Source organism: Manacus candei, unplaced genomic scaffold (genome assembly GCF_025592945.1).
Source record: "Manacus candei isolate 608988 ecotype Guabito, Panama unplaced genomic scaffold, ASM2559294v1 h1tg000028l, whole genome shotgun sequence".
Taxonomy (NCBI): domain Eukaryota; kingdom Metazoa; phylum Chordata; class Aves; order Passeriformes; family Pipridae; genus Manacus; species Manacus candei.
Window position 1 is genome coordinate 43,087,211 of NW_026138076.1, and position 12,514 is coordinate 43,099,724.

The following is a 12,514-nucleotide window of genomic DNA, read 5'->3' on the forward strand; positions in this document are numbered from 1 at the left end:
GATTTGCTTATCCTACTCTTACTTGTATACGGCGGATGAAGTGATAGTCAGCAATTATACTTAATAAAAGCCTATGATATGATGAAACAGAAATCTTATTGAGTCTTGAGTGGTCCAGTAGCTTTAATCTGTTCCAAATATTGCACCAGCAGAGACACTGCTTTGAACATTATTTTTCATCCCCACCAGAACTGTGTTAATATATTTACTTTGGACATGAATGGATGCTGTATAAGCACCATTGGTATTGCTGAGACTAAAAGACAAAGTCCAGTTTAGGCATCATGGTACAGAGAGGTAGTGACAAACTGAGGAGGATCCAGTTAAGGATTATACAGAGGTCAGAAAACATGAGTTCCTTTCAAATATTGAAGAGACTGCATTTGCACAGCCTCAGAAAGAGAAGATTAGAGAAAGGAAAATAGTCTCTCAAGTTATAAGGAGTTATTATAACAGAGAACAATGTGCCATTGCTTTTCATGTCTACCAAAAGTAAAACAAGAAAAAGAAATCAGTTTAATTTGCAATAAATATTTATCTTAAGTATTAGGGAAGAAACTGAGCAATAAGATTGTGAAGCACTGGAACAGAGAGATTAGGGATGTTGTAAGACAGCCTTCATCAGAAACCTTTGAGAATAGATGTCAGGATGGACTAGATATATGTGCACTTTCTCCATTTGAGGAGGTGAACCAGATCAGTGGTTCCCAAAATAAGAAACAATCCCCCAGGGGTGGTGTGGCTGTAATGAGGCAGAGGGAGGTGTACTGCCGAAGAGTCACCGGGAATGGAACAGAAAGCGCAGCAAGGAGGTGGGAATTTGGTATGAAAATGGAGTGAGGAAGGAACAAGGGGGAGCATCACAGATCATGGGAGCAAAAGCAGCTTATGGCTGTCAAGAACTGCAGAGTTATGCCATGGCCTCCCAGCCACCTATTCTTTAGATCACATCCCCTGAGAGGTGACAGCCTTTCCTATTCAACCTCCTCACCCTACTCTTGCTTCCTTCACTGCTCACTTCTTCCCTTGCACGGTCTTCTTACTGCCTGCCATCTTTCAGTGCTCTCTTTGCCATCATCTTCTCCCAAATGCGTCTCCCCTGTTGGCTCCCCAGCTGGTCCCACCTGGACCTGTCCTGTAAAATCAGCCCGTTGGAGAACCTCTGCACAGGAGTGCAAGAAATAAGAGCAGAAATCCCTGTCAGTTTTGTATTTCTGGGATTATATCTTATGTGTCTCACCCTTGTGTTGTCTTAGATTTCTTTCTCTTGTGACTTTTTACTGTGTTACATGTTTTTCTAATAAACCTTCTACGGCTTTTTTCCATTAAGAGTCTTGTGAGTCTAAAACACTGATGCACTTTTTTTTTTTTTAAATAACAGAACTTGATAAAGAAACAAGTGCCTCAAAGCCTCTGTGAGCCTCTGTCCAAGACACCAGTTCTAGTTCCTTCCTGGTATAGTATTTGTTCTTAATTCATAGTCTTTATACCAATATACTGATTTTTGCAAGTTGTCATTGCTATCAACACTTAACCTGATTTTGACAGGAAATCGCACATCATCTCTATTTTACTTTGTCCAAATAACAATATTTTTACTGCTCATAAATGAATGAATTCACACTTCCCTCAGATTTTTTAGATGTGTTTTAGAATTTAACTGCCTTTGATCATGTAATTGCTTTTAATTTACAGACATAAGCCTTTGAGACAGAAAAAAATCTATTAATCAGATGCTGAACCCGAGTATAAAATATGTAGATATTGATATATATATACATAAACTTATGACATTTTACTATTTTTCTATTTGCTGTTTTTCATTCTAGAGGATGCCTCCTTACTGACAGAGGAGCTGATAGATGTATAATGAGTACAGGAAGATCCTTGAGGAGACATGCAACAAAGTAGGAATTTCAGCAGGGATTTTGTCATTAAAATGGGAGCACAGTGTTGCAGTACAAACATCTGAGAGCTCTAAGATATATTATGTCTGAAATGTGGCTTCAATGTGTATTACATGTTTTTATCAAAAATAGCTGGTGTTGTTGAAATAAATAAAAACAAAGAGCAGTAGAACAGAAAGTTTATACTTTGTGCCCCTAATGCTTAATGTCTTCCAAAGTGTCAATATGCTCCCATTAAGATATTAAACATCATTTATGCCTATGGAATGGGAATCCAAGCCACTCAATAACTTGTAAGGTCAGTTTCCAAATGTGTCCAGAGAATTTTCTTTAAAGCCCATATAATTCTCCCTTTCAGAAAAACTTATTCATAGGACTACCAGTGATTTTATCATGTGTGCTCAATGGCTGGGGTTCAACTGTAGCTTAGAATAGATCCAACCTGGGTGGCACACTATGGTGCAATTTTGATCTAATCTACAACAGGTTGGACCCAAAACACAACTAAGTTTGCTTAAAGTATGATTGGGTATACTCATGAAACTGTTGGAAGCCTGTACAATCAAAGCATTTGGAATGCAATCAACTGTCTCAAGTGCAATATCAGTCTATATTCACAGCTGAAACAACTGTATTTAGCAATGAAAGTGCATCTGGTGAAATACCTGTACATCACATTTTCAGAACTGAAGCCAAAACTCCCCTTTTAGCAAGGCCTGTGGGCAGAGAAGAATTGTCTGAGATTCAACAAAGGCAAATGCAGGGGCCTGCATCTGGGGAGGAATAAACCCAGACACCAGTTCAGGCTGGGGCCAACCTGCTGGAAAGCAGCTCTGCAGAGGAGGACTTGGGGGTCCTAGTGGACAACAGGCTGTCCATGAGCCAGCTGTGTGCCCTGGGGGCCAAGAAGGCCCATGGTATCCTGTGGGGCATTGGGAAGAGCATTGCCAGCAGGCCAAGGGAGGTGATCCTGCCCCTCTGCTCAGCCCTGGTGAGGCCACATCTGGAGTTCTGTGTCCAGTTCTGGGCACCTCAGTACAAGAGACACATGGAGCTCCTGGAGTCGGTGTGGAGGGCTGTGAAGATGGTTGAGGGACTGGAGCATCTCTCATAGGAGGGAAGACTGAAGGAGTTGGGCCTGTTCAGCTTTGAAAAGAGATAACTGAGAGGGGCCCTCATCAATGCTGGTAAGTATCTGAAGGGAGGGTGCCAAGAGGATGGATCCAGGCTCTTCTCAGTGGTGCCAAGCAGTAGGACAAGAGGCAGAAACTGATGCACAGGAAGTTCCACCTGAACCTGAAGAAGAACTTCTTTACTGTGTGGGTGACCATGCACTGGAACAGATTGCCCAGAAAGGCTGTGGAGTCTCCCTCACTGGAGATACTCAAGAACCATCTGGACACAATCCTGTGCCATGTGCTCTGGCATGACCTGCTTGAGCAGGGAGGTTGGATTAGATGACCCACTGTGGTCCCTTTCAACCTGACCCATTCAGTGATCCTGTGTTTCACACCATCAAGGTAAACTAAAATTCTGCTTGATTCTTTCTGATAAATAATCTGAAGCACTGAGGTTGGACTCAGTGTGGAGAATTTCCCATTTTGAGCTGACGACATTCTGACAGTGGGTTCCCCACATGACCTGCAGCATCTGACTCCTGTGGTCTTCACAGTCCTCAGAGGGCATTTGCCTGCTGCCATCACTGCTGGCCTGAAAAAGAGTTAGAGGACAGAAGATGGCAGGTATCACATTGCAAAATATACATAAAACCAGGATTGAAACCTTTGAATTTTATTTAGGAAAATTGATGCAAGCTTTCATAATTTCATGTATTAGAAAACCCCTTCTTTTAATTATATAAGCAGAGCTTTGTGACTCCCAATAGCCAACCATTCCTTCCTTTAAACGGAGCTGTCCAGATTCAGAGTTTGAAGCAAGGTCCATTAGACCTGTAATCAGTTTTTATGACAGTCTTTGAGCAAGCAATAGCTTTTGCCATAGCAATAACTCAATTCACAGTTTTCTTCAGGATTGCAAACTGAGTAACTGGTTGACATATGACAGTAGGATTTCTCCCTGTTAAGGAATGGTAAAAATGTATCATTAACCAGCTCTTATTAGACTATTTTTGATCAAAATGCTGTATGCATGCAAAGTGGTTACAAATACCTCAATAATTTTATTATTTTATTTAGAGATCTTTATTGTCTGAACACCAAGCTTATTATAGCAATGTCAATTCAGAGTGCTTTTGCAAGGCTGAAAAGTTGTATAGAAATGTTCCTACATGCAATTATGCACACACATAGGCATACAAATCTCTTTACTAGAGTGTTAAAAAGAGCTAAACATTTTATGAAAACCAGGAAGAGAAACAGGACTATGAATTAAATATAAAAGCCATCTATGTTGTTTACCCCTTAAGTTTATCCCTTTTATTTTAATGCTATTGATATGAAATAAGAAAAACATGATAAAACCAACACAATTTTGTAAATAATATCTTAAAAATCACATTAATCTACAAGCTCTTCTAATCTTGAGAAGTATAGCATGACTGCTTGTAAGAGATTACTATTTTTAGATATTTGGAATTTCTTTTAGCAGAATATTGTTGAAAGAAATGACATATTTGAATCTGGCCTTCATAGTAAAAAAAAAATTATAACATGAACCATGCAGACATTCTAGAAAAGACAATTAGCATTTGTCAAGGACAAGTTTCTAAACTCTTAAGGGCTTTTAACCTCACATAAATTTCTGCAGCAACTGAACATTCTGTGTATGTGTCCCCAAAGTTATTGTGTAGTCATATTAAATAGCACCCATGATCATCACTATTTTTTGCCAATCTTAGCTTGTTACTACTTGATAACTCTTGTATGCTTGTGAAAAAATGGTCATGCATCAATCCTCTAGAGCATTAACTCTCCCACACTTTTTAACAACACTTTTTTGTCGTAAAGCTTTTAATAAAAATAAGGGGAAATGTATCATCCTATAATAATGTAAATGTGAGTTCTGTTCTTCAGAGGTAGGAAGCTTTGGGGGCAAATTATGTTTATGGAGCTAAATGTACTTGCCTCTCACCCCAGTAACTATTTGTCTGACGAGTAACCCTCAGTCTAGCAGAGTGCAGGCATTGCTCTGCTCCTTACAGACTTTTTTCAGTGGGAAAATTATGGCTCTACTTCCCCCTTCAAATTAAGGGGGCAAGGAGGTTAGGCAGGATGTTGATCCATACATTATACTTAGGACAGGATCCTGGAATAAACCTCTCAGCTGTTAGAAACTGTCAGAGCTCCGTGGGTCATGGCAGGCCTCGGTGTAACACCTCACATGCTCCAGCTGAAAGCTCAGTGCTCACTGGTACTCGGCTGTGGTATCGACCCACTGCTACTTCAGAAGAAAAATCACCACTTTCTGAATTACCAGTGCTCTCCCAACATTTTTCCTTTGGTGATCTCATGTCAGACATAGTCCTGCTTATAAGAACTGCTGAGATCAGAACTCGAATTAGTATAATAGAACTTTTGTCTTTTGTCTCTTTACATGAGAGGTGCTCTAATTCTTTTAAGGGGCTCCTCATAGGGAACAGTGTTATTCTCCACTCTGCCTCCTTCTTTATCATTGCAATCCTTCCTCCAAGTTTTCCCAGAAAGCATCTAATCCCCTGACCCTTAAGACTTTGCAATCAGAAAGGAGGACTCAAGCATAAGAATTGCAGTTACAAGTTTTTCTGTGCTCTGAGAAATTACAGGCACAGTTGACTTTAATGAAGTTAAGAAAGCAGGCAAATCAATTTAGCCTATAATGCCAATTGTCTGATTCAAACAAAAGAACTTGTCAAACATATTATAGCAGGCAAATCTGTGAATAGTCCTGAACTGTAATACTGATGTCTCTAAAATCTACATTTTGTGGGTACCTAAGGTATGCAAGGCTGGCAATTAAGATTGCTTTTTGAATAGGGTTTTAGTAGGTTTCACTGTGGATATATCAGGTAGTATTGGCTACGAATTCATAACAGAGAGGAAGGATTCTGTTTATAATTATGAAAAGCATGTTTTCTGACCATTAATAGGGTATATCTTGTTAATTATGATGATATATAAGGTGTTTCACCTATGATGCCATTTAGAAAATTAATGTTTGAGTCACAGAAAGGTTATTGCCCTTCTGGAAGGAATCCATTCATCTCTAAATAGGCCATCCAAATATAGACTAAGAAATACACTATATATAATTACCTAGAAATAGATGGAATAAATAAGATTGATGATAGGTATTACTAAAGCCACACTTTAGTTTCCTACTAGGAAAAAGTAGATCGTAACTGCAAGAAACAATAATATACATGTAAAAATGCAAGAAATAGGTTAAAGTCTTGAGCAGTTATGTGAGGTTCAGCTATTATATATGAGGTGAGAACTCATCAGCCTTCAGAAATGGTGCACATGAAGGACTTTGTGCTGAGATTCGGTCAGGTATTTCTGAAGACAGCTCCTACAAAGAAGAGAATGAGGACTTCTTGGGGTTTTTTAATCAACTATGTGTCTTGTTTGACAGCATAACTTCATAGCATCTCTGTATTTGCCACACAAATGCTTACAGGTAGATAGAATGCATGTGCTGTCTTTGAAGATAAACATGTTAATGAATATTTCCATGTGTGAGTCTTCTTTTGACGCAGGCATATCACCGAAGAGTGACGCTGAGCACAGAGGAGCCCAGGAGCTGTGATGGAGATAGACTTCTCTTTCTAAACATTAAAGGTTTAGTTTTTAAAAGTACAGAATAAAAGCTCAGAATGGCTGTTGGTGAAGCAAGCTCTCAAGCAGAGGAGGAGAAAGAGATTCCTTCAATTGAAAGCCTGCTGTTTAATCTTAACTCATCTGTGGGATGGACAAAGTGAGCCCCAGATTCATAGCCACTTGCTGCAATGCTGGCTTGGAGGGATTAATCTCAGTAGGTGAGAAGGCAATTGAGAAACCACAATCCTGACCCCATCCATGCCAAATGAGTAGGTTTGTCTCACCAAGGTTAACAATGTGTTTTGTTACCACATGAAAGGCAGACAGACAACTTTCCAGCACAGCTGACCTGTGTGAGATGGGACGTGCTGGCCATGACCCTGCCTCTCTGGGAGCTCAGGGTCTGCAGAGCCTGAAGAATGACTCAGGCTCTATGTAGGATCCCAGAGTGGGGGCGGGGGGAAGTCTCAAGTTGTCCCAGCAGCTACACATTCTCCAGCTCAGTTCTACAGGTTGGTCACCTGCAGCAGGGATGGCATGGGACAGAAAACCAGTAGACAACAGATTTTCAGTAGCACATGGACAACTGGGGGACTGGGAGTTCGAGCATTCTAGGAGTGTCTGGGAGTGGCAATAGCTGCTGGCTCCCACTCAGCTCCAAATCCATCTAAGATTGCTATCTCCTGCACCAGACAAATGGATGAGAGGTAAGCCTTGTCTCTGGGAGGCAGGTTCCTCCAACACCAGCTCTTGTAACTGTCCCACTTCCTGATCTGGGACATACTTATCCATATACAGAGGTAAATTAGCTTTGAAAGGCTCTTACCTCCTACACTGAGCAATTCTATCCCTGGCAACATTGCTCCCGGGTCTTCCTGGACTGTTTCAGAAAATATTGTCCCATCTGGCCACAAGTTCACAGTTCGTAATTGTAGTGACTTAAATCTAGACTTAACCACAGCAGTGCCCTTAAAAACATTTTCAAAGAGCCCTCCCTGAAGCATGGTGGTCACTGTTATTTTCTCCTGTTTTCTTTCATAAGAGCTATCTGCCTTCCGGCTCCTCAGCATCAGTTGGCTGAGAAAATTAGACACTCTCCCTTTCCACATGAGTACCAGGAAATCAGTTTCCCTGGCATTGCTGACTGCTTTCTGGGCAGAGTGGGCTCTTGCCAAGCTCACAGTACAGATTAAAACAAAATTTATTTATGATAAGGGAAGTCCAGGATTACCTGGCTTCTGTCTCCAGGCCCCTGGTTGCTTCTCTGTCACAGCAACCCCTTTAACTTTTACATTCTGAATTGCAATGAGCTTTCACGTCTGCTGAGCCCTGATACTCTCAGAGGAGCTCTGAGATATTAGAATATTTTGATGAATTAGAGCCTTTGCTTTTACTTCACCTCTACAAACCTCTGTTCTGGAAGAGCAATATCACCGACGCATTCACACTCTGCAGCGCATTTGGCAGAAATGGCCAAACAACTGCTCCAGGTGGGGACAGTTAAGCAGAAAGGGGTGAGGATTTAAGGCACTTAGAATTCCTCCTGTCACACTGAATCCTGTTCATGTGAGAGGGACGGAGGGGTGAATCTGGCCTTGCAGTGTGGGCCTGTAAAACGTGACTGCTCCCGTGCAGGTTGCGCGGGGCTCTAACGCAGTCGGCAGCTCCCTTCGGTGGGAAATGCTTTCTTTCTTAAACGGTAGCAGAGCTCAGGGCCCTACAAAAACAATTCCATCAGTGTTGGCACTGCATACTCTGAATAACTGAGGGGCAACACCCCACCAAAGCTTACTGATGTGTCTGTGGGGAAGGCTCTCATCAGCCAGACAGTTCGTAACCCGTGTGTGAAACCAGCCTGGACCAAGCCAGTCCAATCTCCTGAAACACAAACCTGCAGGCTGGCAAAGGTGACAGTGTCAGGAGCAGGACACATGTCAAGGATCAGTGTGAATATAAGTGCAGTAGGAGCCACTTAAACCATAAGACATGGGAACTGTCTCTAAGATAACTTATGTGTACAAGGCTTGGCACAGTCATAAGGGACCAGGAGTGCTGTGCTGGCACAACCTGTGCACATCCACACACACCAAACCACCTCAGAGTAGGTGGTGCTCAATCAGTGTTGCTGGTTGTGGTCACTCATATCACTCATGGTCTAGGTTTTTTTCCTCTGTGTTCCTGATTAGAAAATTCAGGACAGTGGAACCTGCCTAGAAAATTAGTGAGACCATCTGTGCCAGAAAACTTGGTAGTTTATACAAAGTAAATAAAAAAACAAGCTGTAACTGTGAGGAAAGTAGAAGAATAAAAAAACTAAACTAATATATTTGCAAAAAGCATGCTTGCCTGAGTCACCTGCACTGTTTCTCCCAGATCCCACATCCCACTGTAGGGAGCTGGAGTATTTCCATCAGTGAGACAATGCACTTTTCCCTTGAAAGCTGCTGGGTTTAATCTCACCATCAGATGCTGTGATTCATTTCTGCAGTCCCTGTTGTACGTTTCTTAATATCAGACATGAGTGAAATATCTTCAGGACTGTGAGACTGGAGTTAACTATTTTTTCAAAGGAAAAAGGTGCAGAAATATATAGGTAGTCTTCATCACATCTGAAAGACTCTGTGAAACCAAACCCAGACTCATGTCATGGTACTGAATAAGTAAGCCAGAGGCTCACTAAGTGAGACCTTTGCACCTCTAAAGCAGAGTCAGTTTGGTTCAGTCTCACTTCAGTCTCGTCTCAGAGCGTCTGTCCCAGCACACAGCTGCCTGGAAGTGGCCACACCTGGTGAGTGACATCCACACCCCCACAGAGGAGAAGGCCTACACCAGCTACATGGCTGTGCTGTGTGCTGCATGAATTCATCCTCCACAACATGAGTGGATGAAAAGTTTCATGTAATAGTTTAGGGTTTCTCTCCTATGAGACCAGTGCTTGTATGTAGTCTGCTTTAAATGAAGTCATCATGTGCATTGTCTCAAACTATTGCATAGGTCTAGACTTAGTCCTTCTGAGAACCGTGTTCAATGAAGACAAGATGAAGCTCTTTTACTTTTCCCTCTGGTTTCTGAGCCTTTGAAGACTGTTCAAGGTCTACGCTAAAGCTCCTTCCTGCAACAGCTTTCCTGTAACAGAAGGACAAGTCAGCTCTTGACTCCTGAAGCAAAGGCTTCAAAGTCTCCAAGGTATTGCAAGCTGAACTAAAAATCTGCATGTGGCAGCCCTGAATTATGTGTCATGACACCACTGCTTCCTGATGGCTGTACTGCCTTTTGAATTTTTACCTGTAAATCATCTTCAACACCTTTGAAACACAAGTGTTTGTAATGGTGCCATGAGCTGAAAAAGTTTATTTCATAGTTTAAAGCGATCCTGCCATCTTTAGCTGTTCTTTTGCATCCCTGCATGGTGATAACCCATCTGGGGGTAAGTACTTTCCGTGATTTTGCCTGGTTTGCCATGACCAGTTCCATGGTTGGGAGCCTGATTCTCTTTTCTTGTCATTTTCCACATACAGCATTGCAGCATTTAAAAAAAAAAAATCTGTTTTCAAGTAGGTGGATGTTCACACCAGAACTCAGTCAGAATCTGACTCCCCAGCAGAAAGGCTTTGGGTTGAGACCCAAATACAAATTACAGTAAATCCGAGATTTCTGAGCCTGCTGTGTTCTTTTCCCATTTACACTTTCTTCCCCACTTTTCCTTAGACCTGTTTGCTTCCTTCTTCTACTTCATTCAAAGTCTCCCCTCTGTCTTCACAATTTCAATTAACATTTGGTTCTGCAGAACTCAGTTCACCCACTCCTCATTTCTCCTGCCAAAATATTGTCATGTGCAGTTTCCTCTTTATGAGGAGCCACCATCTCCTTTCTCTGACCACCTGAAACCACTGACTGACCAAAGGTGAGCCACCAGAATGATAGTGGGTTTGTTTGCACTGTGAGGAAAAATGAAACTGTTCTGTACTGCTGAAAAGCGAATGCAAAACTTGGCTTTCTGCACAGGAAAAGTGGGTAAGTTCCCTTTATCTGTGTTTATTCTTGACTTCACAACTGTTTTCCCCTGTTTGTAGGTGTCAGCAACATTTGAGACAACAGGATTTGCTCTGTATTGCTATAGCCTGGATTTTGGTCTGTCTAGTTTGCTTCATAGCTTTCCTTTGGTTTATCCTTGTATGCCTGCCAAATGAAGACTTGATTCAGATGAGAAGTAAAGATGATGAGCTATTTCAAATTAAACTTTGCTGCAGACATCTGATTTGTAAAAATTCCATTACAACCTCAAGAAGAATGAAGGTACTCAAGCCTATATCATCACTGATCTCTGTACACCAGCTGCTGCTAAATGCCTTCCAAACTCTGCCCTTCTGAAACTTGGACCTTCATCTTCAGACCTGGCTGTGGACTGTGCTCGTAGATCTGTGGATCAGAACAACCCAAACAGTTGTAAACTGGTAGTGCTTTTACCCAGTATCATCCACAACTGCCTCCCCATTAATGTTCTCTGCCTGGAAGCACCCTGATGTCTCCTTAATAGGGGTTAGCATTATTTATAGCGATTTACAGGTGTGCTGCTAAAAGATGGAACTGTAAATCACCTCAAATGCTGTTCCGTGATGAAGTGCCTCTACATTATTTAAGAAATTGTCCCAATGTGACTGAACGATGCACAATGGAAAAACTTGCCACAGAAATGTGATATTGAAAAGGCCACAATGCTGCATATTTAGTTAAGATTTGTAATTGCAATTTACGTTCTCCTGGCAGTTTTGTACTCCAGGAGTATTTCCAGCTGCAGCAAAGTGGGGTGCCTCTAACCAGGGGTTGTCAGCAGGGCAATACAATGACTTGTTATGTGACACTGTTATGCAGCTGGCTTTGCAGAGGTATTTGGCACAAAAAATATCCAGTTGCACGTGCGTGTTTTAGTTACAGCTTACTGCCTAGGGTGTAAGGTAGCAATGTGTTTTTACAGTGTATGAGAGTGATTCTGCCTCAGTAGAAAGAAGATTGAAGTGTGATGAAATGCCAGCCAAAAATGCCTACAGGTACCTCGAAATAAAGAACTACACATGTTCTGAGATGTTAGTTTATCGTATTTGCCCTTAATCTGAGCACAGCACTTTCCCAGATCAAGGGGAGGCTTGTAATTTTGAAGTGATGGGAAAGGTGGAGCAACGTCTTCTTCCTAGAAATCCTGGACTGAAAATGAACCACATTCATTGTTATAACGGTCCTTTCTCCCATAATTGCAGGTGATTTTTCCTCCTTCAGATGTGCAGGTACCATTATGTGATCAATGGCTTCTGATTTTTCTCTACTCAACCAGGGACTGTTTAAAGGTTGCCATGCCTAAAACATGCACCCAGTTGAAATCTCACTGGGTGAGGTCTGACACAAAACCTAACAGAGCAGCCCAGTCAGCTACTGATTTCCTCTGGGCAAGAAAACTTGTCTGCAAACACCCATAAGAGCAAAAAACAGAAGAAGAGATCTGGAGGGGTGAAGGGAGGTTTGGTGTCAGTGCTTCCTTCACAGGGATTCAGGGTTTGGAGGTGCATGAGTCAAAGGGTCTTTTTCTTAAGATGAGAAACAAACAGCCCCAGCAGTGCCCCTGTTGCTTTTTAAGGAGTGACTTTATTTTTTCAATTTAACCTTTTCACTTTTCCCAGTTAAATTTTAACACCAGTCAGAGCTCTCTTGATGTGAAGTCCAAGACCTTCTAAAACTATGGGTAAGGGTGTTTAAAATGTTGCAACAGAAATGAGGTGTCTCATTTTTCTGTGGGTAACAGGGCTGTTTGTGTTGATGTTATAAACCCGAAAAAAGTCAGTCCATTGGGATACAGCATTA

General features: G+C 41.7%; 1 protein-coding gene across 9 annotated transcripts in view; it reads left to right on the forward strand.

The window, feature by feature from the left end:
- Window positions 1–2,734, forward strand: part of TTC29 (tetratricopeptide repeat domain 29) — a 380,444-nt gene extending 377,710 nt beyond the window's left edge. For 5 of the 9 annotated variants that reach the window (XM_051790953.1, XM_051790955.1, XM_051790956.1 and 2 more), the window contains 2 exons: window positions 1,382–1,455; window positions 1,830–2,717. In XM_051790953.1, the coding sequence (XP_051646913.1) occupies window positions 1,382–1,419 (38 nt within the window). In that variant the 3' untranslated portion in view covers window positions 1,420–1,455; window positions 1,830–2,717. Of the gene's footprint in view, window positions 1–1,381; window positions 1,456–1,829 lie in introns of all 9 variants that reach the window. The other 4 variants (XM_051790959.1, XM_051790951.1, XM_051790950.1 and 1 more) reach the window with 4 other exon arrangements.
- Window positions 2,735–12,514: the final 9,780 nt, after the last annotated feature.